We start from the raw sequence: 25714 nt of genomic DNA on the forward strand, positions 1-25714 counted from the left end.
GGATGGATTTAGGATAGTCTTTTGGGATGGTGTAGCCCCATCACCAAGGCCTAAACGCTCTGCTGCAAGGACTGTCCACTTTGGTATGAGCTCTGGCAGCTGTGTGAGTTTTGGGAACCCTTCAAAGTAGAGCTCTCAGTCACTTTTTGTCCAGCCTGGTGGGCAGCAGACCTCAGTGGACCTCATGCAGGTATCTAGCACTCTTTCTTCATATAGCTCCTCTACTCTGTCCTGCAAATTCTAGCTCCCACAGCCTGCCGGAATTCTGATTTCTGTCCCCTCAGTTTCAGTAAGATCACCACCATCTTCCTGGGATCAGCTTCTCTGTGCTGAGATCCAGAAACTGCCTTTAGACAGAAAGCCTATTTCGCTACCTGGAAAGTGCCCCTGGGTAGAAAGTTGAGGCAGATGTCTGTTTATCTAATTTGTGTTCTTTCTTAGAGATCATCATTCAGCGCTACCTGTGGCCTGATGTCCCAAATGTATTTTAAATATATTTTTCCAGTTTTCTAATTATTTACAACAGGAGTGTAAGTCTGGTTCCAGTTATTCCATCGTGACTGGAAGTGGAAGTCTTGGTCTGTCATTTTATTTTCAAAACTTTCCATCTAGAATTAGCCCAGAATGCCTTATCTATGATCGTTAAGGAAGAGAGCCTGTTAATTTTGTTTGAAAAATTTAAAGGAACTTTTTAGTGTACAGTTTTTCAATTGTGTCATTAGTAAGAATTAAACTTCTCTACCATATTCTCCCTTTTGTATCATAGTCTATTGCCTTTTATAGTTAAGGGGGAAAAAAGTAGAATGTATTACTAATTGTTACATTTCTTATTTTTTAGACCTAAAGATTGTCTTCGGTCTATTATGAGGAGGGTGAACCATAAAGATCCTCATGTTGCTATGCAGGCTCTGACTGTGAGTGGTTTCATTTCAAGATCTACTGCAAAATTGTCTACCGAAACTGAGCCCTTTTAACTCCCTATTTTATACTTTTAGCTTCTAGGAGCGTGTGTATCAAATTGTGGCAAAATTTTTCACTTAGAAGTATGTTCAAGAGATTTTGCTAGTGAAGTAAGCAACGTATTAAACAAGGTAAGGCACATTATTTCTAGAAATGAATTAGCACTGTCTTCTTTCTTCATATATTTTATTGTTCAGTTCTTCACATTTTAAATCACAAAGGACTAGTCTGTGCTTTTTTTTTTTTTTTAACTCTTTCTAGGCTATGTCTATCCCATGTATAAGTCCATGTTAGGTTTTGCTGAAGAGACTACACATTTATATAACTTGGAGATTTGGTTTTGGTCAAGCCAAATTAGAATATATTTAACCTCTTTTCTTCACCATTCCTTTCTTCTGATGAAAAATATGTGTATTTCTCTGAATAAGAGGTACCAGTTTACTTTAGGCACAGTTTTTATAACCATTTTTTTTTTTTTAGTCACAGAGGTCATCTACTTAACTGAATGTAGAGTTAAAAATTCAAATCCAGCAATTTAAGGAATTAAAAAAATTTAATTTACTAAGTAATATGTGAGTTTTCTCAGTAAAAATTCATGCATTCTAAAGGTAATTATTTCTGGCCTTTTTTGGGGGAGATAATTATATATAAAAATGTTTTAAGTGTTAAAAGGGAAAATGCTTCATGTTTTTTGGAAAAAATGAGTATTTCCAGATTTTAGTAGGAAATAGTACATAAATAAGAATTTAAAATTCTGTACTCCTTTTAGAACATGGTTATGTGATAATTTTTTCCTGTTCTGCTTTATTCAGTTATATTTAGGTATTTTGTGCTAATTACTTACCATTCTTTTGATGTCCTGAATGGCCATCAAAATGTACAACGGTTTATGAAGAGATTCTAATGTAATATTTTCCTTAATTGAAGATTTGTACTCAGTATTTAGTAACGTGAACAACTTTAAAAAGCAAACAGTTGCGTATAGGAGAAAGAACTCTTTATTTTTCAAATATTTTACAGTGAACATATTGGTTTTATACTTAAGGGGGAAATGTTATTTTGAAGAAATGAAGTTTCCAGGAATATCGGCATATAGTAGACCTCATGCCAGGCCTCAGATAATTAAGTAACTGGGTAAAAACACAGCCATGCACATTAAAAGTCAGGAATTAGGAATAAGGGAATTGTACTATTTATTCTCTCTTTCCAACTTATTTTTCATTGGTCTGCAAAAAAGAAAACAAACTTTTCTATGTCTTCCTCATAGACAACACTTGCTTAGTTGCAAAATACTCTGAAAAGTCCTGTCTTTCTGACCTCCAGAATAAGTTACTATATATCTAATGTCTTAATATGTTATGAGGTATGTGATGGTATCATCTATTTTTTTTCATAGTGTGGAAATAAAACGAGTTTATTTCTAGTAACTATCTGTATTTTCTTATGTGTCATCTATAGCTAGGGATAATTTATGATTTAAAAAGAGATCTGCGACACTTTATAGGTTTTATATTTATGGTATCTGTATTAAATCATCTGCCAGGAAATTAGTGCCTTTTTATTAATTTATTTTCTCTATTTTTAAGGGTCATCCTAAAGTATGTGAAAAATTAAAGGCTCTTATGGTTGAATGGACGGATGAGTTTAAGAATGATCCACAACTTAGTCTAATATCAGCAATGATTAAGAACCTTAAGGAACAAGGTGTTACGTTTCCAGCTATTGGCTCTCAGGTATTTTATATAAATTTGTGTGTGTGCTACAGTTCGTTTCTCTAAAGTAGCTATGTTTATTTGAGTTTTTCTTTTTTTCCTCCAAACCCAGGTAGTTTTTAATACTCCAGAGGAATTTTTGTTAATAATAATAATCTTGCCTATAAAGTTGCCAGAAAAATATAGTGGAATGTTAATGTGTTCCAACTTCTATTTCCCCACTGTTTCTCCTTCTTTATTAATGAATTCATTTAACGTTTTTGCAATTAAAAAAATTTTAATATAATTTTAATACTACAGACAAAATTGCTTTATTAGGTAATACTGACATTCTTGTTAAATGCTCTTTGTGCTGTAATTTTATCTACAAAGAATGACAGCTCAAAAACCAAGTTTCCTTAAAATTTAAGGATGTGTTTAGAGGTTCTTTGGATTATGAAATTTATGAGCACCTGTATTAAAAAATGGTAGGGAGATAAAAGGGGGTCATTGGGAAGAAAAATTCCCCTTAAGAGCTGGCCAGCACCTACGTGTCTTCTTTCTTTTTCCTAATAAATATGATTGACTGAAAGACTTAACTTGCCTTAAAAAAAATTATTTATGTAATGAGCTCAATCTCTAATTTACGTCATATAGGAGAAAAATGGAAGATTATCTCTTTTATTCCTTTTCTATTCCGGTAACCATCCTTTAGGATGCCCAGCTAACTAAGTAGGCGTAAAGTGTGTGGTAACTTACTGCACTGTCTTTCCTCACTGTATGGCTTGGGGTAGAATATAATGAGTGATGTGCAAGCATGAGCAGAAAACTCTTAGTTGTAGAGGGCTCCCATTCAGGGTTTTGACCATTTCAAGGGAATTATGAAGTGGTTCATCCAGACTTATCTAGACTTTCTTCCCAAGGCACTTCTAATTTATGTAGGTACTCTTGAGATGTGAAAACCTAGAAATATATTTTGGAGATAAAGGAAGAGAGGATATTTTTCTTCTTATTTGAAAATATTTGGCTTATGAATAGTTTTACAATGATAAATTACATCTTTGAGACGTAGTCATTCATAATTGGTAGCTCATTTTTACTACCTCAGAATAATTTCGAATCTGTATAATTAAGGAATAATTTTATGCAGAATAATCCAAGATATCTTATAATAAGATATCCTTGACAATAGAAGCAATGTTTAATTATCGAAGAGTAGACTCACTATGGAGAACCAAAGAGTGTAGTTGCTTAGTGGAATGGCAGGTTCTGTATTCTGAGAACCTGTTCCAGAGCTTGTGACTCACAATGTGGTTGGTTGGCCATCATCATCACCACCTGGAAGCTTGTGAGAACTGTAACATCTCATTCACGGGTGGAAATGCGCCTCCATAGCAGTGGATTCATTGTGTCCATTTTAACAGGCCCCCCGATGACTCTGTTTTGAGCAGCACGACTCTTGAGGACAGCTTTCAGTGCAGGTGAAAACTGCATTTCAGTCCACAAAGGAACAAAACTGCATTTCAGTCCCTGTAAGAGAAGGAAGAAGAGTCACTGATCCATTTGATACGTAGCTTTGTTTGGTTAACCTAGAATCTCAGATAGTTGTGGGAACAGCTCTAGTGATCCTCTAATCTAATCCCCTCATTTTACAGATGAGGATACTGAGACCCAGAATGGTTAAGTGACTTGCCCAGGGCCACAGCTAGTAGTTGACAGAGCTGGAACTAGGACACAGGCCTCCTGACTCTCAGTCCAGTGTTCCTTCCACTACACGATCCTGCCTTCCGTTTGATATTGAGGTTAGTAGATATGTGTCTGTCCGGACTAGGCTTCGAAGGACAAGAAGTGGAGTGAACACTGGCAAGAGCGTTTACGTACTAATTGGTGTAGATGTGAGACTCCTCTCCTGTTCAAAAGATTCAGGGTGTAGATCAGCAATAGTAAAGTTAAGAGTTACTTTTCTTTTTTGCATCTAGATCTTATAAAATATGTGAAAGCTCATTTTGTTATAGTTGCTGTCTTTCAACCACAAGAAATATGTAAAATGCGTATAAAGTAACCTATGATGAGGTAGAATGGTGATTTTTTTAATAGTAGTTTCTGAAGAGGTTTTCGTTGAAAACCATGTTTGTAAAGAGCTTCATGTTTAATTAAAAAAAAATCTATCATCTGGGATCAACTGCAGAAGTCCCTCCAAATCTTACAGTCACTTAGTTGCTTAAGCTGTTACTACATTTTAATCAGACTAGACCTTTGTTAGCATACTTTTTAAAAAGCTTCTGGAAACGAGAATTTTTTAAAGTATATTTTTTCATCCAAGTACAGAAGAAAATAATATAAAAATATTAAGAAAAGTGATACTTGAGTCACCTAACTCTTGCTGCTGTGGTTCTCTTAGCACTGACTTTGGACACTGAGGTTGAAGTGATGCTGGCACTGCTACTGTGTATGACTGGTTAATCAGACAAGTAGCGTTGCTATACTTGGAACCTGATGATAGAAAGGAACTTTGAAAAGAGAGCAGTTCAGGAATGTAGGGCTTAATATAGCTTGTTTCTGCACTTCCTACTTGACCAGTAGAGATCCCTTCTCAGACCACAAAAGATCAATATGTCTATTTTGTGAAGTTCACAAATTGTGAAAAAAAATTCATATATAACAATAAAGGTTGTCTCTGATGAAGCATACGTTCAATTTTCAGAAGTGTATGATGATTAAAACATTTTTATTTAAGGAAGATTACAACTAGAGGTGGGTCAGATTGAGAGTGCTTGAAGTTCTATTCACTGAATACAAAAGCTCTCTTCTAATCAGCTTTTCTAAAAATAAATGCCTTGTGTATTTGTTTGACATTATAAATATATTAAGTGAAGACTATTGCACGGTATTTACTATAATGTTGAATATTTTGCCTTTCATTTACTCAACAATCATTTATGAGCTCTTGTAATATTTAGCTCCATATACCCTCAAGGAACATGCAGCCTGGTTATGGAGACAGACATGTAAACAGAGAATTATAATAGGAGCTGAGATTTATTGCCTGTTACTATGTACTGGGCAGTGATCTAAGTGCTATGCATTTGGTAATTTGAATATTTTTTAGAATTTCATTTTTCTTAATTGATGGCTTTGGAAATTACAGTATACATTTGTAACTTGTCACAGTCTATTTTGAGTTAATAGCGAATTATTTCATGTAAAATGTAGAAACCTTGCAACTGTAGAGAGTTTATTTACTCCCTACTTCAGCACCCTTTGTGCTGTAGTTATCACATGTATGGCATGTATCACCTCTGCATACATTTTAAGCCCAGGAGACAACGTTATATACTTGTGATTTAAACCCTGAATGACCTTCATTGCATCTGACTTTGGAAGCTACGTGTGCTGATTTAATCCTCATGACAGCCCGTGGTGTGTGGGCCATTGTTGTCCTCATTTCGTAGATGAGGAACTTGAGGCCAGAGGAGGCTTTTAGGCGCTCAGGGTTCATGTGTTAGAAGGTGGTGCATCTGGGGTTTGAACTGCATTAGCCTGACTCCCCATTAGCCTGATTCCCCAGCTTGCATCCTTAACTGTCCTTAACGACCCGAATCATATAATACCTTGTTTAAAAGTGTTACCCGAGGGGCACAGAGGAGGGAAGGCTTAATGAGAGGGTTTAGGAACGTTTCACTGAGAAAGTAATTTTCAGCTGTTCACTGACTAGTGGGTTGAATCACCCAATGTGGATGGAGTACAGTGAGCCAGAGGGGAGGACGTCATGAGTAGAAGCAAACGTGTGTCACAGCGTGTGTGTGTGTGTGTGTGTGTGTGTGTGTGTGTGTGTGTGCGCGCGCGCGCGCCAACAGTTTCTGGTAACTGATAGAATGGTTGAAAAATGAGGCTGGAGTCTCTCATTGGCCTCGATGGCCACACAAAAACTCAGCAGCCATTAAGACTTTAGAAGCTTGTAATTCTGTAAGTGTGAATCAATGTATGTATTTATTTACTTGTACACTACCTTATATACAAAATATGTTTAAGAGGGACAGTAATATATTGTCAAAATTAACTGCTAGTATTTTGATTTAGAAAATAGTATAATTTTTTTTCTTTTTTGCGATACGTGGGCCTCTCACTGTTGTGGCCTCTCCCATTGCGGAGCACAGGCTCCGGACGTGCAGGCTCAGCGGCCATGGCTCATGGGCCCAGCCGCTCCGCGGCATGTGGGATCATTCCCGGACCGGGACACGAACCCACGTCCCTTACATCGGCAGGCGGACTCTCAACCACTGCGCCACCAGGGAAGCCCGAAAATAGTATAATTTTATGAGCATTTGTATTGCTGTATATCAATCTGGATTCCTAAAGATAATATCCTGACTTTTGATCTGGAAGGAAACAGTAAAACTCTTGAATAGATATTTTAAAAAATTTTAAACTGCTTGTTTTTAAAGTAGTCATCTCCTTCCCACTCTCAACCCCTTTTTGTTGAAATCTCCTCTAGTCTGTCTTCTCTCGTTTGCATAGTGTCTGCTTCTAGTTTAACCTCTTCACACAAACCTGGGAGAGTGTGGCTAGGTTGTTAACCCTAAGAAAACAAACTCTCTCAGTCTGTTTTCTCCAGTTCTACCTGTTCTCTGGCTCCTTTCAAAGAGGAGGCTGCTCAGGTTCAGATTTCTTTCTTGTTCAGAAGTCTGTGGTGGATTGATGGGAAGGGTCTTGTGAGTTCTTAGATTAGTTGGGGGTAGGAAAATTTGAGAACAACTTTCAAATATCATTTTCCTTTTTTGTGTGTTAGGCTGCAGAACAAGCAAAAGCAAGCCCAGCTCTGGTAGCCAAGGATCCTGGTACTGTGGCTAACAAAAAAGAAGAAGAAGATTTAGCGAAAGGTACATTTTTAAGTCCCTGATCATGGAAAGAAGATAGGTCTTTTACTCGATGTTTATTTTCCCCCAAGATATTTAAAAATAAAAGAAATAGGAGTTCACAGCTAAAGTTGAAATCTACTTGTTCTCCTTTATTCCTCTCTTCAGTGTCACTTTTTTCCTCTCCTCTTCCGAGGCAACTGCTATCATGTATGTATGTTCAGTCTATGTTTCTATAATGTTTTTACTACACTATCTATGTGTCCATAAACAATACCAAATACTTTTTTGTGTCCAACAAATTCTTTTTCATAAATAGTGTACTCTAGGTATCATCTACAACTTGTTTTTTTCATGCAACAGTATGTTTGAGATCTGTTCATAATGAGACATGTATATCAAGTTCATCTGTTTTAACTTCTGCGTAATATTCCAGTGAACTAATAAATATCTGCTGTAATTTATCCTCCTACTGATGGACAGCTCGGTTTTCTGATTTTTTTTTCACTATAACAAGTAAGCTGCACTGAGTATCCTCGTCCACCTTGTGTGTGTGTGTGTGTGTGTGTGTGTGAGAGAGATTTTGTTTTGTGGTATTGTTGGCTTATGGAGTAGGTACATCTTTAACTTTGCTAAATAGTTATAGTATTTTCTTTTCCATCAGCAGTGTATGAAGGCTTTTATTATTCACTTATTCTTTTTAGACTCATGACATTTTCTGTTGTCAGAGTTTAATTTTTGTGAATCTGATGAGTTTGAAATGATACCTAATTGTTTTTAATTTTTATTTTCTTGATTGCTAGTGAGGTTCAGTCCTTTTTTGAACGTTTATTAGCTGTTCTGATTGTCTCTCTTTCTATTTTTTTTTTCTAATAATGATGTATAGAACATCTTTATTTTGGATATTAATCTTTTGCCTGTTATATCTGTTATAGATATCTACTCTTGGGTTTTGGCTTACAATTTAAACTTTGATAATGACATGTTTTATTAAACAGGTTTTAAATTTTCATGTAGTCAAAATTTTTCCTTTTCTTTTATGATTTTGGGTTTTTTTTTTTAATGTCTTAAGATATTTTCCTCTCCCCCAGGATCCTGAAAGATATTTTTCTATGATAATTTTAAAGTTTTGTTTTCCCATCTGGTCTTTTATTCATCTAGAACAGAGATGGAAGGGAAGACGGGGTTATGTGTTGCACTGAAAGCAGGGTAGTCAATTCATTAAGATTATGTTACAGAGCCTGTGTGACACATGGTGATGGCCTGTATTAGGGGAGGAGATAGAGCAGACACATTTGAAATCTATTTTGGGGGATTTGTTAGGTGAGACTTTACTGTAGTTATTTCCAAATTCCAGTTCTTAGACTAATTACCTGAGAATGACCTTTGGAACAATAAAATGTAGGTTCTCAGATACTTCCTTTGAGACTCCTATTTAGTAAGCCCCCAGTGAAGGACTCAAGCTTGGGACTCTGGACTTCCCAAGTGATTTTGATTATTATTTGGTAAACTTAAGCTACAGAAATACATTGAAAAGATGAAAGAAAATATACAATATCTGCAGCTGAATTAAACAAAATTGATTTATGTCTTTTTATTACCCAGAATATTTAAAATTGTACCTGTTCAGTAAAAATAGTCATCATGCTGTTCGGTTTTTTTTTTTAGTTTATTTATTTTTTAAGCTCTCAGTGTGAATGAATGAATAAAATTGATGACATTATTTTTGTTCAATATATTATATCAGGATATGTCGTAGTTTCCCTCTACATTATTAGAAGAAGAATACTTTTTACCTTCAGATATCTTTTTGTACTTCTTAGGATTGCTGGATATATTAACATCTGGGGTCTTTTTAAACCCATTATTTTCCAGCCATTGAGTTGTCGCTGAAGGAACAAAGGCAGCAGTCAACCACCCTTTCCAGTTTGTATCCAAGCACATCGAATCTCTTAACTAACCACCAACACGAAGGCCGAAAAGTTCGTGCTATATACGACTTCGAAGCTGCTGAAGATAACGAACTTACTTTTAAAGCTGGAGAAATTATTACAGTTCTTGATGACAGGTGATGGTTACTATTAAGTTGAACATTCATGTGAAAATATATAACATATTCTGTGTTTCATATTATTCTTGCTGAATGCCTTATCAAACGTAATAAAATCAAATACTGACGCAGGTAGTTTTTCTGTAGGACGGTCGGTTGCTTTGCTTGTGTCATACTGTCTGGATTCGTATTTTGTAGCTTAAGTTTTCCTCGTCTATCATTTAAATGGGTTTTATATGTCTTGGAGGCCTAGTTTACTCTATTCATTTTTGGTTCCATCTTATAATTTAGATTGTTAAATTAGTAAAAAAAAAAAAGGTTAAGATTTTAGAAAATACACCAAATATATATATATGTATATATATGGAATTTATAAGAAATACAAAATATATTGAATTAATTTATTTGCACAGAATAGTGTATCAGTGTGGAACAAATTCATTTTACATGGTGTTATATACGTTATATCATAGGGGAGGTGGTACAGTGCATCTGTTTTTTTACTACAGCTTTATGTTTACTTGAAAATTAGTTGTTACTGATGATCATGACTCATAATGAAGTGCTAAAATTCGCAAGTTTTTTTTTTTAAGTCTTTATTTTTTTTAAAGGGAGAGCTGACCTGGCAGTTTTTTTTTTAAATAAATTTTTATTTATTTTTATTTTTGGCTGCATTGGGTCTTTGTTGCTGCATGCTGCCTTTCTCTAGTTGTGGCGAGCGGGGGCTGCTCTTCATTGCGGTGCGCGGGCTTCTCATTGCGGTGGCTTCTCTTGTTGCGGAGCATGGGCTCTAGGTGCACAGGCTTCAGTAATTGTGGCACGTGGGCTCAGTAGCTGTGTCTCATGGGCTCTAGCGCGCGGGCTCAGTACTTGTGGTGCACGGGCTTAGTTGCTGTGTGGCATGTGGGATCTTCCCAGACCAGGGCTCGAACCTGTCTCTCCTGCCTTGGCAGGCGGATTCTTAACCGCTGCACCACCAGGGAAGCCTAAATCTTTGTTTTTGAGGTCGGATAAATGCATTAGGTTTTTTTGTTTGTTTCGTTTTAATATTTATGTATTTATTTGGTCGCACCGGGTCTTAGTTGCAGCAGGCGGGCTCCTCAGTGTGGCTCACTGGCTCCTTAGTTGCAGCACGTGGGCTCCTTAGTTGTGGCAGGTGGGCTCCTTAGTTGTGGCTCCAGGCCGCCTTAGTTGCGGCACATGGGCTCCTTAGTTGTGGTGTGTGAACTCTTGGTTGTGGCATGCGTGTGGAATCTAGTTCCCTGACCAGGGATTGAACCTGGGCCCCCTGCATTGGGAGCATGGAGTCTTATCCACTGTGCCACCAGGGAAGTCCCTGCATGTGGTTTTTAAAGATCAATTCAAATACATTTAAGATTTTTCTTATAGTATCACACTTACATACTAATATGTTTTCTTGAATGGAAGAAAATGAAGTAAAGTTTGAGCTGGTTGCTGGAAGTTGCACAAAACCTTGATCATTCATTCATTCAAAAAGTATTTATTGAGCACTTGCTAGCTTTCCTTATCCTAGGTGCTGGGGATCCAGTGGTTAGCGTGGGTACGCACCCGGGAGTGTGTTCCTTGTGAACATTTTGTGCTGTAAATGGTGTTACTGTCATGTGTCTTCTCTTGTGGGGGGGAAAGTTTCCTAATGTGTGCTATAAAGAGCACTGATAAGGAATGGAGGTCTGGATTCAGAGCCTACCGTCTATCTTATTATAAAGGATTCTCACACGGGAGCCTATGAACCATTCGAAGTTGACAGTTTTCAAGTGTGGGGACCTCTGTTTGAGGGAGAGAGTTCAGAGCCTTGTACTAGATCCTCGAAGCGTTCGCCAGCCTTCCAGAATATGAGAAAGAACTGTGTGTTTAATAGCATCTTATCTTCTCTGAGGCCTCATCTCTAATTTGTAATAATGATACATTCACTTCCTCCATTGGATTGTTGTGAGCTTCAGATCTGGTAATAATATAGGTTAAACACTATAAAAGGTAAAGATACATAGAAATAAAAGTTCTTTGTTATAGTAAAGCATTCTTTCTTGTTTCTCTTAGTGACCCCAACTGGTGGAAGGGTGAAACCCATCAAGGCATGGGGTTATTCCCCTCTAATTTTGTGACTGCGGATCTCACTGCTGAACCAGAAATGAGTAAGTATTTTCCAGCCTGTCAATGGATGATGATCCACAATTCTCTCTAAAATTCAGCTTTCTGGAGCAGAGACTCTCCAAAGTTAGTGCCTCCAAGGTGTTTATTAAAAATGCAGCTCCCCAGTCAGATTATTTATGAGGAGTCATCTAATCATCTAAGAATTGAAATCACCTGTCTACCAAGATTAACTTAAGACAGACTATGGACTTTTCTTTAAGAAAAAAAAAATATATGTATATATATATACACACATAGATATGTATGTATGTATACATATGTCATTGTAAAAATGCAGATTAAGAAGTGTTATAGAATTTATGCATTATGTATTTTTGGTATCATCAGTTGATGAAAGGGTAACAAATGCAGTGTAACCTTATAGAGAGTTCTTCCTATTCAAAGGTTAGCTCATTTCTCTAGTGTCCAGCCCCAAATTTGGAAGCAGTGGCCTCTTAGCAACTTAATAGCTTTCCTAAGCCACCATGTCAGATATTCAGAAGGAGCCATAACGAATCATGTCAATAACTTTTTGAGTTTCAAACCTTTGCTGACCAGGAGAAACAGACTAGAAAGTGGGGCGAAGGAGGAAAAGTGATATTACTGGCAGGCGTAATCATTGCAGGACGTGTAACTGCCAGCAGTCTATCGGAATGTTGGTAGGCAGTTCACTGTACTTCTAGGCAATACGGTAATGAATCTTCATAATGATGATTTTGTGGCATCGAGATTAAGTCACAACCTTCCTCTTTTTAAGGAAACAGAAATATGTTCTAATCTATAAAGATTTCTGTAGCGACTGAAATGGTTAGAATTTTAAGAGTTTTTTTGTAAGTAAGTTAGTAAGCTACAGTTATCTTGGCAAAATATCTCATCTTTCTATAATGCCAGGTAGAAGAGATCAAAGAAAGTTATAACTCACGATCTGCTTTGGTCAGTTTTAGTTTACAGGAATTTTAAGAAAAGATCTTTGTCTCAGTTGTCTTTTTATTTCCAACAGTTCTTGGTACTGAATCTTATCCAGAATACAGACTATATAAATGTTTATACAATAAATGAAGCGCAAGTGTCTGTGTATTAACAGTAAAGATACACTTTTCTTTGAAAACATAAAAGTGCTTCTCTTTCAAGAGAAGGCTTTAATAACAGACCAGATGTTACAGCTCTTTGATAAAGTAATGCCCTCTCCTAGTTATTGTTGGGATGTCTTGTGTCACTTTTATAGAGACAGATTGTGATACCCATTCCTTTAATAAAGTTCTCTTTGGTAAACTCAGAAAACGTCCTGTGGAACCTTGTTTAGATGGCGGTGCATAACGTGCTAACTTTTTAATCTGGGCTGATGGTGGTGGGGGATTTTTGCTTGATTTTTGGGTTTGTGTTTTGTTTTTTTTTTTAATCTTGAAATAGCTGTTGGAAAGGATGGAATTGTCTTGGACTTCCATTCAAGAGGAGATCCAAGATCTCAGGTAGATAAAGTAGCCATCTCGTCTTTTTTTTCCCATTATATAGAAATGTAACCTTAAAATGAATATTCTAGTTATTTTCATGTGTTCACTCTGGACCATGTAAAAGAGAAACCAGAGCATCAGAGCTTATACGTGGAGTTACAGTTCTCAGGCTTGGAAAATGAGTGTTAGCAAGATCCTTGTAGCATCGTTCTTTATGAGCAAACACAAGCCCATTTCACTGAATGTGTCAATTAGAAGTGCCTGACCTCCTTAGCTTGTTTTCGTTTTGGAGAGGCAGTAAGATTTCGTGCAAGCACTGTATTTTATATATGTATATGCATAAACACATCTGTGTGTGTGTGTAAAATATTATTTATACACACATACACATAATATACACACAAACATACACATACATACAAAGTAATAGTATTAGTCCCTGAGAGAAAAAGCACTGCAAACTTGTGCATGGTCAGCTGTTAGGATGTGAAGCCTACCATGTGTTTTCTTATGGGTAGCAGCCAATGCAGTGCTGTCCCAGCTTTCTACTTGTTAATAGCTCAAGATATGAAAGGAAAAATATGTATAGCATATGGCTCTTTTTCTTCCATGGGAAAGTGAAATCAGCTGAAACTGGTTTTGTATGTAGAGTTTTACTTTATGGTGACTTGTGTGGGATGACTGTATTCCTTATATTGGAAATTAACCTATTTTCCATTTATATTCTATAGCATAGAATACATAAGTAATATGACTTCTTGTTCTCGGAGTAAAATCACAGGCCAGATTCCAGTAGTGTGGGCTAATAGAGCTAGAATGATTGGCGTTCAAATCCAGGCTTTGCCATTTATTAGCTTTCTCCTACGCAAGCGTTCTTAATCTTCCTAAGCCACTGCTAACCTCATTTACAAGATGGGCGTATCTCATAGGATTGTATTGGAGATTCATTGGGGGAAATGCAGTATTCCATTAAGCATATTTAATAGTTTAATTAATATTGTTTCCCTTCCTTAATTCTGCCCCTTTCCCATCCCCCTGATTCTTAATTTTTATGAATACTGATTGACTACATTGATATCAGGATGAAAGAATCCAAAAAGGAAGTTCATTCCTTTAAAGCTGTATGTGTTTCTCAGTATTACTTTGGATGAGATTAATTACTATGTTAATCATAACCTTATATTTGCTGGTTAATGTTACATCGAATCTTTTTAAAGGTTGCTTTGTTGAGCAAGAGAAATACGTGCTTCTGGTTTGCAGATCCCTTAATAACCACCTTTTCAGTTGCAAGAATAATGTAACTAAAAAATGCAGACTGATTTAGTGGAAAATTCAGATCCCTGCCAAGGCCACTTGTAAAGCTCTCCACTGGCCTGGGTGTCATTCCCTTAGTTTAAAAACAAAGACTGAGTGGCGTGAGGGGAATATATAGCTAACTTCCCAATTCATTACATTGAAAGAGCGTGGCCTGTGGAAAAGTGTGGAGATTTTTCTTTGACAGGACTGGTCATTTGAAAAGAGGCCTGATTTTGAACAGCAGAATTCGTTTCTGCCGTTGTAAACCTCTGCTTTCTGCTCAGCAGATTACTAAACTCTCCTACGTAATCGGTGATTAATCTGTGATCCAGAGATACCGTCCTTACCCTCAGTGGAGGGCCTGCTACGGGAAACATGAAATCTTCAGAAGAAAAAATTAAGAAGTCTTCACAGAATTTCATGCTGTCATGTTCTGTCATGGTTGCCTAAATCTGCAACCAAATTATCCCTTAAACTGAGTTTCTCAGATTGAAGGGAATACAAGAAAAATCCAAGTTCTCTCCTTAAAGTGCTTTTAAATAAAAATTTAAATTTATAAGGAAACGGTAAATGTTACATGTCTTACAGTTAAAACGGAGAAGAAGACGGTACAATTTAGTGACGATGTTCAGGTAGAAACGATAGAACCAGAGCCGGAACAAGCCTACATTGATGAAGTGAGTGATTTCCTGCCTGAGGGCATCATACTGAATTCACTATTGAAGTTGCAATGGTTTTCTTCTCTTATTTAAAAAAAATTCAGTACTTGATTAATGCATGTGTTTTGTTGTTACACAACTTCAAACAATACAGACGAAGCAAAGATTCTCCTGGAAAGTTCCTCCCTAGTCCCATTCTTACCATGTCAGTGCTTATAGTTGTACCTCATTATTTTAATTCCTGCTTCATATTCCATAGAATGGACTTATCATGACTTCATTATTCTGTTGTTGGACGGTTAGGTTGTTTTCAGTTCTTTGTGTGTTTTTTGCTATTACAAACACTATTATAATGAGACTTTTTGGGTATATTCAAAAGAATGTGTGACTTTTTTTTTACATCTTTATCAGATTATAATTGCTTTACAATGGTGTGTTAGTCTCTGCTGTATAACAAAGTGAATCAGCTATACGTATACATATATCCCCATATCCCCTCCCTCTTGAGCCTTCCTCCCACCCTCCCCATCCCACCCCTCTAGGTCGTGTGTGACTTTTATTTTTAAATGCTCTGGAAATTATATTCTTTGTAACATTTTAAACTAATGATGAAAAATGAGATGTCATCTTTAAACTATGTGAGGGGATTTGTAGGTTTTTAGCCTGTTTTTAGAGGAGCCAGAAGCAGAAAGTTTGAAGAGCGCTGTTTTAGCGAAACGGGTTGTAGAAGCTGTGCTGAGAGCCCCCAGAGAATGTACTGGCGTCAGGGAAAGTTAGGTTTGGCTGTAGCATTCCATCGGAAAATGCATGCTAGCGGTCTGTCTAGAAACCTCATTTCTCTGATAGTAGACAATTTCCAATAGGTTGTAGAATTCTGTAAACAAAGAGAAGAGAAATTATCCACGTGTTAGTTGACTCTCACTCTCATTTTACTCCCCTCTCCTTTTTTTGGCTGTAGGCAAGCTTTTCTGACATGTGCCTTCTTTTTCAGACTACGTAAAATGAAAATTGTGAATCTTTTACGTTGAAAAATAATATCCATTTCTAATATGGAATTCTTTTGACTTCAGAAGAGTGTTTTAATATACGTGTGTCGTTTTCACTCTCTAGTGATTAATTCATCTCTCAAGCTGTTATCCTTCTGTACAGAGTATAGAGTTTTGTTTTGGTATAAATAACTACTTTGCTTAGAATTGGTACTCTTTAAATTATTTACCTAAGTAACTATACTCAGTAGCATAACCATGTAAAAACCATGAATGGAGAAAAGTTTGTAATTATTACAGTAATATTCTTTGGTACATGAGATCTATATTTTGGTTTTTTAAAACTTACGTACAGATACATCTCTACTAATGTAATGCATAGATGTATTTATGTAATGATGCCTTCATTAGTTCTGTTGGTCTTACAGCAAAAGATTCTGAAATGGATCTGAGTCTTTGCTTTGAGATGCCTTCCAGCCTTTCACATAGGAGAATAGAGAAGCCATAAATCTTCCTCCTTTTTTTGATGACAAAGTGAAGCATTGGTGGAAAGAGAATGTAGAGTAAATCCTTCTGGTGCTACTTAGAAGAACAGCTGTACCAGAGCTGAGCTGTGCCTTACTGAAACAGCTGCTGTATTCTCCCTTGTAGAGAAGTAGTAACGGAGCTGTTAGTCACAAGTACTGCCAGCTTGAGAGAGAGGTTACACCTGTCAGCATGGCAAGACTACAGCTGCCCCTAAACAAAGTGCCACAGAAGTCCACTAGCATGACTTAAGAGATTAAAGAACTCACATGTTGTAAGTTTAAATGTTGCTCTATTTCTTCTCATCTAAGAATTTCTGGTAGCCGTTTCAAAAGGGCTCTGACTTCACATGATAGTAAAGAGAATACACGGACAGTAAATACATAGAAGCGAAATTGAAGTCTTCATATCTGTGCATTACAGGATTAGCCACTATCTAACTAATAAAGTGAGAAGGTATTGTTGCATAATGATTTGTTACCTTTTATAGTAACAGTTTAATTTCTGTAGGATAAAATGGACCAACTGCTACAGATGTTGCAAAGTACGGATCCCAGTGATGATCAACCAGATCTTCCCGAGTTACTTCATCTTGAAGGTAAACCTTGTTTTCCATTTCCCTTGCAAATAAAGAATAATTAGGATTAAATCTAGTGTTCTGTTACAGAGTGGTTTTATATTTAAATAAAATTGAAAATGGTATAAACAATGTTAACATTTCTGACTCTTCTGTGACCAGTCTCACGTTTATATGCAGTTTAATTGAACATTTGGTAGAATTCAAATTTGTATACTTTTCTACCCAAATTATTTTATTCAACGTTTAAAATGTTATAAAATGAAAATTGGTATTAAAAGTTTCTGAGATCAATACAGTCAATCTAAAGTATTGATTTTATAAATAGCTAGGAAAATCAGTCTTGGGTTCTGTGGGCTAAGATTAATTAATAGAATTTTTATTATTCCAAATTAGATCTTTTATTCCTTAAACTACATGAATATCCATCAGAGAGTTGCTTTCTTTTGCTGCATTTTCTTATATTTCTTTAAATCTTGTCATCTTAGCCATGTGTCACCAGATGGGGCCTCTCATTGATGAGAAGCTGGAAGATATTGACAGGTAAAAGAACATGCGCTCCGTCTGTACCGTGTACCTTCTTCTCCACAGATCTCTCTAAACTGCATATTGGAATACAGCTGCCTTGTATTTTATTTTATTTTCATTTTAAAGATATGGCCATTCTCATTCACTTGTTTTCTACTTGATGTGGGAATTAAAATTAGACCCATCTGCCCCCACTCCCGCTTTTAAATGAGGATTTACTTGACTTTCATTATGTTAGTCTGTTTTAAAAATAAGGGTTAACTATTATAATCATATTTGCTATAAGTGGCATCATCAGGGCCCACACATGACCTATCTGTTATTAATGAGGGAAACCTGGGTATTTGAGGTAAAGTCAAGTACTATAAGCTAGAGTCCTTCCAGCACAGCACCTAAATCTGAAACAGTTTTGGTTGCTTTGGAGCTAGGCTATAGGATTTTTTTTTTTTTCATTACAAGGTTAAATTTTTAATAATGTCTACTTATACCACTCTTTGCCATTTTTGCTATTTTGATGCATCTTATTATTTAGAACATTATATCATTTAAATAGCAGTTATGTGTCACATTATTGTATAATATTTCAGAAAACATTCAGAACTCTCAGAGCTCAATGTTAAAGTGATGGAGGCCCTGTCCTTGTATACCAAGTTAATGAATGAAGATCCAATGTATTCCATGTATGCAAAATTACAGAATCAGCAGTATTATATTCAGTCATCTGGTGTTTCTGGTTCTCAGGTAAGCTTTTAAAAATGCAAGTATTTCATTTTAAATTCTCAAGTATATTTGAGATTATTTGGAGTAGCTGTGTTTTTGTAGAAAGTGAAACTTTCTAAAAGTGATGTTTGTAGTAAAAATAAAGTTAAAAAGATATTTTCACTTGACAAATACAATGTGTAGTATGCTAGCTATAATAATAGTTCTTGTTCTAAAAAATTATTTTTCTGCAGGGGTGCACGTCAATCACTGTCAAGCTTTAAAAAAAAAAAAACAAAAAACAGATACTTTGACTCTACCCAGACCTATTGAATCCAGGCATGAGGCCCAAACATCTGTATATTTTTAAAGCTTCATATCTAATTATCTAGTTAAGAACTACAATTTTTGTCTGTCTGAGTAAAATTTCTAATTATTACTAAATTCTTGTATCTACCATTTTCAGTTTTATAGTGACTTTCTTTAATCTGCATTTTTTCCATTCCTTTACATGAGAATGTGTGTAATGCAACAGAGAGCGCTTTTTCCTCTCGTCATGCCCAGCAACTATTTCAAGAGCCCATTTCCCACAAACTCACTCAGTTCAGGGTATAGGGAGTAGTTAGTCAGACACAGCATTTCATCCATGTAGGGTAGCATAAACTTTGTGCAGATGAATTTTTTTTTGACGCAGTCCACTTCTGGAGTGAGGGGCCAGAACCCTGGAGAAGAGCAGCCAGGCCTGAGAAACGTGAGGCTGGATGACACCTACCCGTGAGTCTTGATGCCAGTGTGAGCCAGCAGACAAAGAGAAACCCTTCACGTTCAATTCGCAAAGTACAAACAGTTGTATTTGTGAGGACTGGACTAGCTGCGTCCATAATGAAGACCTTTTGGATTCTGTGTGTAGTGAGTCTCGTGTGGCTTAACACAGCCTTCAGATGATTGTTAATTTTGTTTCCTGATGAGTGTGTTACTGTCCTAACAGCTGCTACAAGTCTCACTCCCTGGACAGTGGAGTTCTGTTTTCAAACATGTGAAATGGAAGGATCTAATGGATACTACAGAAAATGAGAATATTATGTGTGTTTAAGATTCGGGGGGCACTTAAGACTAATCTCTTTTGCTTAAAACAAGTATAGTTTTTAGGTGCAGGGGTACGCAAACAATGGCCCAAGGGCAAAGTCCAGCCTCCCACCTCTTTTTTAAAATCAATTTTTACTGGAACACAGCCGTTCTCATTCGTTTCTCCATCGTTGCTGGCTGCTTTCTCTATGGGCAGAGCCCAGTAGTTTCAACAGAGCGCACATGGCCCACAAAGCCTGCCCCATTTACTGTCTGGGCCCTGGACAAAGAAGTCTGCTGACCTTGCTTTAGGAGGATAGCTTGCTCTATGTTCAGTAAGCTGTAACTTAGGAGATATATCTCTGTGTAGATGCCTGGAAACAAATGCAGACTGTTGCTGTAATGCAGTGAATTCAAACACACTTCTCCAGCATTTGGGGGTTCATTTTAGGGAGATACAGTATCAACGTGGAAAGAGGGATTATATTAGTATAAAATTTCAAGGTAAGTTTCTTTACTGCTTCTGTACGGAGACAGACACGAGTTTAGCTAATGTTTCCCTGAAAACAAAAATCATCAGAAGCCCACTTCACTGAAAAGCACTTTTTAAAACACCTGTCGTAAAGCAACTGTACCCCAATTAAAAATAAATAAATAAATAAAATCTACATAAAAAAATAAAATGCCTGTCACCAGAAGGAACTCAGAAAACCATTTCAGAGATGTAATCGTTGCTCTTTTGTAAGTGAACGCGTGGCTGTTGAAATCCGAGGGACCCTAACGTGTTTTGTCTCTGACTGTCCTAGGTGTACCCGGGCCCTCCTCAAAGCGGTGCCTACCTGGTCGCAGGGAGCACGCAGCTGAGCCAGCCCCAGAGCTACAGCCTTCCCCCAGAGCAGCTGTCTTCTCTCAGCCAAGGAGCCGTGCTGCCTGCCAGCCCAGCCCTTCCTAGTCAGCAGGCTCAGGCTTCCTACCCCAAGTAATGTGATCATTGGCTCTTGTTTGCTTTTAGTGCTGTTAAAACTCTCAGGTGCCCTTGGTCGTCTGTAATCATAAAAAATGGATAAGAAAAATCCAGGGTAGGTGTCATCACTGATGCCAGATGGTCAGCCCCGTCTGTGGTGGCAGGTGGGTTCTGTAGGAGCCCCCTGCAGTGCTGCAGTCCTAGCCAGCATGCCAGCCCTCTGTCCTATTGAGTCCTTTAACTGCTGTATTCTGGTTTTAGCTTTGTGTGTTTTATATTCCTTCCATCATAATTTCTTTTGTTTTAATCCGAGTCTGTGATAATATTTGTTAAGAACTTCAATGTAACTTAAATTTATTTTGATAACTATAATTTAATGCTTTACACAAATTTCACATAAAAGCTGAATGTTCCTGTGGTTATTATTTTAGAATTTATAGTTCTGGGCTGTCTCTTAAAGACAAATATTCCCTTCTTTTTACCCTGTGTGGGAATTCAGTATATATCACAGCATGATAAACCACATGAAAAGAGACAGTACAAGAAGCTGTACACCCCTGTGGTTCATGGGGCGAGTAGCTGAATATGAAATGACAGGCCCATTGATCTGGTCATTTACTTAGAATGCCCCTATCATGTAAATGATTATATTTATACATTATATTATTCATAATTTATAAATGCCTTTTCTACTTCAGTGGGCATCTAAGCTGAAGTCATCACTTTGGATCGAATAGGTAGGCTTAAGAATTCAGTAGTGTGTAACTCCAGAGGTCATGATGTTCTGACTCACAACAGGAGTTTCTTGGTGGCACAGGTACAATTTCTAGGGACCTTTCCATCAATGTTGGAGTTGCCCAGAATGCTCCTATACTGCCCTCACTATTGTATTGTTCATCCTCCAAAGAGTCACACTCTAGGGATGCTTGGGGATTGTCAAACATGATTTTGTGGTCACAACTCGTATTCTGAAGTGACCTTAAGAAGGATGGTGATGCTGAAGCCTGTTACAGGCATCAAACAGCAGCGACAAGAAAACAGCGCCCCCTACTGGGTCATGTAGCTTAGGAAAAAGTTAGCTCTAACTCTGTTTGTCCAAGGACTTCTGTTTCTTTTCTTTTCTTTTTAAGTCTCAGTTTGGTAAAAAGCGAATACCCTTACATAGAAATTGGTAGGGAGCAACTATTAGGAGAGTAACATGCTGCTTTAAAATTAGATCAAAGTGAGTAGAGGTAGGTATTGCTGAGAAGTTAGCCAGTGTACTCGAGTAGTATATATAGGAACCTCTCAGATGCTTTAGTATTAGCCAGAAGTGCCGCCTCTGTCCCAGCTAGTCCTCTGTTACCATGTCACATGCTGCTCTGGATGTCTCATTACTGGAGATTACTTGGGATACATTCTTAGTTCAGAGCCTTGAGGAATTATCCTTGGAAGTGAGATTCTCTGTTGGGAGGTTCTTAAACCATGACGTGCTGTAGAGCCAGAGCACCTTGCCGCTGTTTGCTGGGGGCTGCTCTGTCCTCTTCTGCCATTTGGATGCGAGACCCCCGTGCAGGACCCGCGCTGTGTTCCAGGGCCTGGCTACTGACGTGCTGTAGCTGTAAATGTCGCCTCTCCAGAAACACAAGTACATTTCAGTAGGTGCTTTTTGCAGAGCATATCCTTGAAACGTTTAGCCCTCTTCGCCGGGCTAATTGCTGCTTATCCTTCAGCTCTTAGCTTAGCTTCATCTTTACTAGAAGCTTGTCTTGCCTTCGCACCTCGTCAGCACTGTTCCTCCTCTGATGCTGTCTCAGGCCCCCAGCGCCTCGTGTTATCGTGTTGTCCTCTGTATCCCCACTAAACTGTCATATCTTGAGAGCTGGAGCGGCATCTTTCACCTTTAGAGCCATACTATGTAGCACAGAGTTTTACACCTGGTAGGAACTCAGTAAATATTTGATAAGTAAATGTTTTGATGGTAACTTCAAGGGCTGTGTTAGGCCAGTGAGGTATATGTTTCAATACCTTGAAAAGGCTTCACACAGGCTTTGAGGCAATTTTTTTTTTTTTTTTTGCGGTACGCGGGCCTCTCACCGTTGTGGCCTCTCCCGTTGTGGAGCACAGGCTCTGGACGCTCAGGCTCAGCGGCCACGGCTCACGGGCCCAGCCGCTCCGCAGCATGTGGGATCTTCCCAGACCGGGGCATGAACCCGTGTCCCCTGCATCAGCAGGCAGACTCTCAACCACTGCGCCACCAGGGAAGCCCAAGGAGGAATTCTTTCCCCACCCCGTTTTTGGTAGGCAGGTTTTTTCATGTCCCTCAGTTTGTATCTAGGAGGCAATTTCTTATTCTTTTACATAGAATTTTGGCTTTAGGGTGGTCACTTTTCCAGACTTCTGTCACCCTAGGGTGATATTACTGATAACTGGGGATGGTGGTACTGATACAGTTTTCTAGACCTACCTGAGTGATGGTGGCCACGATGATACTAAGGTGACCAAAGCTACGTACGTACTTGTCGGTTATTTCATTTTACATCTGTTAAACAGATGTTTTCTGTGTCTGAGTTTGACGTTGTAGGTATAAGTGAGATCATACGGTATTTGTCCTTCCCTGTCACAGGGGCAAGGTTTCCTTCTTTCTCACGGCTGAATACTATTCATGTGTGTGTGTATCTCTATCTCTGCCTCACACCTTCTTTACCCATTTATCCCTTGACGGACCCTTAACTTTTCCCATTTCTTGGCTATTGTGAGTAATGCTGCAATGAACATAGGAATGCAGATACCTCTTTGAGATCCTGATTTCAGTTCCTTTGGATATATGCCCAGAAGCAGCATTGCTGGATCATATCGTAGCTCTATTTTTAATTTTTTGAGGAACCTCCATACTCTTTTCCATACTGACTGTACCAACACTGCATAGATGTTCTCTTTTCTCTACATCTTTGCCAGCAGTCCTTACTTCTGGTGTTTTTGATCATAGCCAGTGCAACAGGTGTGAGGTGATACCGTGTGGTTTTGATTTTATTTTTCTGGTGGATAGTGATGTTGAGCGCCTTTTCATGTGCCTGTTGGCCATTTGTATGTCTTCTTTGGAAAAATGTTTATTCAGGTCCTCTGCCCATTCTTTAATCAGGTTGTTAGGGTGTTTTTTTTTTAACATCTTTATTGGAGTATAATTGCTTTACGTTGTTATGTTAGTTGCTGCTGAATAACAAAGTGAATCAGCTATAAGTATACATCTATCCCCATATCCCCTCCGTCTTGTGTCTCCCTCCCACTGTCCCTATTCCACACCTCTGGGTGGTCACAAAGCACTGAGCTGATCTCCCTGTGCTATGCGGCTGCTTCCCACTAGCTATCTGTTTTACATTTGGTAGTGAATATATGTCCATGCAACTCTCTCACTTCGTCCCAGCTTACCCTTCCCCCACCCCGTGTCCTTAAGTGCATTCTCTACGTCTGAGTCTTTATTCCTGTCCTGCCCCTAGGTTCTTCAGAACCTTTTTTTTTTTTTTTTTCAGGGTTCCACATATATGTGTTAGCATACGGTATTTGTTTTTCTCTTTCTGACTTCACTCTGTGTGACAGACTCTAGGTCCATCCACCTCACTACAAATAACTCAATTTCATCTATTTTTATGGCTGAGCAATATTCCATTGTATATATGTGCCACATCTTCTTTATTCATTCATTTGTCAGTGGGCACTTAGGTTGCTTCCATGTCCTGGCTATTGTAAATAGTGCTGCAATGAACATTGTGATACACGGCTGTTTTTGAATTATGGTTTTCTCACGGTATATTCCCAGGAGTGGGATTGCTGGATCATATGGTAGTTCTACTTTTAGTTTTCTACGGAACCTCCATACTGTTCTCCATAGTGGCTGTATCAATTTACGTTCCCACCAAGAGTGCAAGAGGGTTCCCTTTACACCCTCTCCAGCATTTATTGTTTGCAGACTTTTTGATGATGGCCATTCTGACCGGTGTGAGGTGATACCTCATTGTAGTTTTGATTTGCATTTCTCTAATGATTAGTGACGTTGAGCATCCTTTCATGTGTTTGTTGGCAATCTGTATATCTTCTTCGGAGAAATGTCTATTTAGGTCTCCTGCCCATATTTGGACTGGGTTGTTTGTTTTTTTGATATTGAGCTGCATGAGCTGCTTGAATATTTTAGAGATTAATTCTTTGTCAGTTGCTTCACTGGCAAATATTTTCTCCCATTCTGAGGGTTGTCTTTTTGTCTTGGTTATGGTTTCCTTTCCTGTGCAAAAGCTTTTAAGTTTCATTCGGTCCCACTTGTTTATTTTTGTTTTTATTTCCATTTCTCTACGAGGTGGGTCAAAAAGGATCTTGCTGTGATTTATGTCATAGAGTGTTCTGCCTATGTTTTCCTCTAAGAGTCTTATAGTGTCTGGCCTTATATTTAGGTCTTTAATCCATTTTGAGTTTATTTTTGTGTATGGTGTTAAGGAGTGTTCTACTTTCATTCTTTTACATGTAGCTGTCCAGTTTTCCCAGCACTACTTATTGAAGAGGCTGTCTTTTCTCCATTGTATATTTTTGCCTCCTTTATCAAAGATAAGGTGACCATATGTGCATGGGTTTATCTCTGGGCTTTACTTTCTGTTCCATTGATTTATATTGTGCCAGTACCATACTGCCTTGATTACTGTAGCTTTGCAGTATAGTTTGAAGTCGGGGAGCCTGATACCTGCAGCTCCGTTTTTCTTTCTCAGGGTTGCTTTGGCTCTTCGGGGCCTTTTGTGTTTCCATACAAATTGTGAAATTTTTGTTCTAGTTCTGTGAAAAATGCCATTGGTAGTTTGATAGGGATTGCATTGAATCTGTAGGTTGCTTTGGTTAGTATACTCATTTTCACAATGTTGATTCTTCCAATCCAAGAACATGCTATATCTCTCCATCTGTTTGTATCATCTTTAATTTCTTTCATCGGTGTCTTATACTTTTCTGAGTACAGGTCTTTTGTCTCCTTTGGTAGGTTTATTCCTAGGTATTATATTCGTTTTATTGCAATGGTAAATGGGAGTGTTTCCTTAATTTCCCTTCAGATTTTTCATCATTAGTGTATAGCAGTGCAAGAGATTTCTGTGCATTAATTTTGTGTTCCGCTTTTCTGCCAAATTCATTGATTAGCTCTAGTAGTTTTCTGGTAGCATCTTTAGGATTCTCTATATATACTACCATCTCATTTGAAAACAGTGACAGTTTTACTTCTTTTCCAGTTTGGATTCCTTTTATTTC

General features: G+C 37.8%; 1 protein-coding gene across 2 annotated transcripts in view; it reads left to right on the plus strand.

Annotated features, from left to right (window-relative positions):
- STAM (signal transducing adaptor molecule) overlaps positions 1-25714 on the plus strand; it is a 66489-nt gene that overhangs the window by 31709 nt on the left and 9066 nt on the right. Inside the window, exons 3-13 of one of the 2 annotated variants that reach the window (XM_065871516.1) lie at positions 839-914; positions 996-1091; positions 2547-2693; positions 7441-7531; positions 9383-9575; positions 11616-11710; positions 15044-15132; positions 17136-17223; positions 17691-17745; positions 18318-18471; positions 20301-20473. In XM_065871516.1, coding sequence (XP_065727588.1) covers positions 839-914; positions 996-1091; positions 2547-2693; positions 7441-7531; positions 9383-9575; positions 11616-11710; positions 15044-15132; positions 17136-17223; positions 17691-17745; positions 18318-18471; positions 20301-20473 — 1257 coding nt within the window. The remainder of the gene's footprint in view (positions 1-838; positions 915-995; positions 1092-2546; positions 2694-7440; positions 7532-9382; positions 9576-11615; positions 11711-15043; positions 15133-17135; positions 17224-17690; positions 17746-18317; positions 18472-20300; positions 20474-25714) is intronic. The other variant, XM_065871517.1, reaches the window with a different exon arrangement.

Source organism: Phocoena phocoena, chromosome 2 (assembly GCF_963924675.1).
Source record: "Phocoena phocoena chromosome 2, mPhoPho1.1, whole genome shotgun sequence".
In the NCBI taxonomy this organism is placed as follows: Eukaryota; Metazoa; Chordata; class Mammalia; order Artiodactyla; family Phocoenidae; genus Phocoena; species Phocoena phocoena.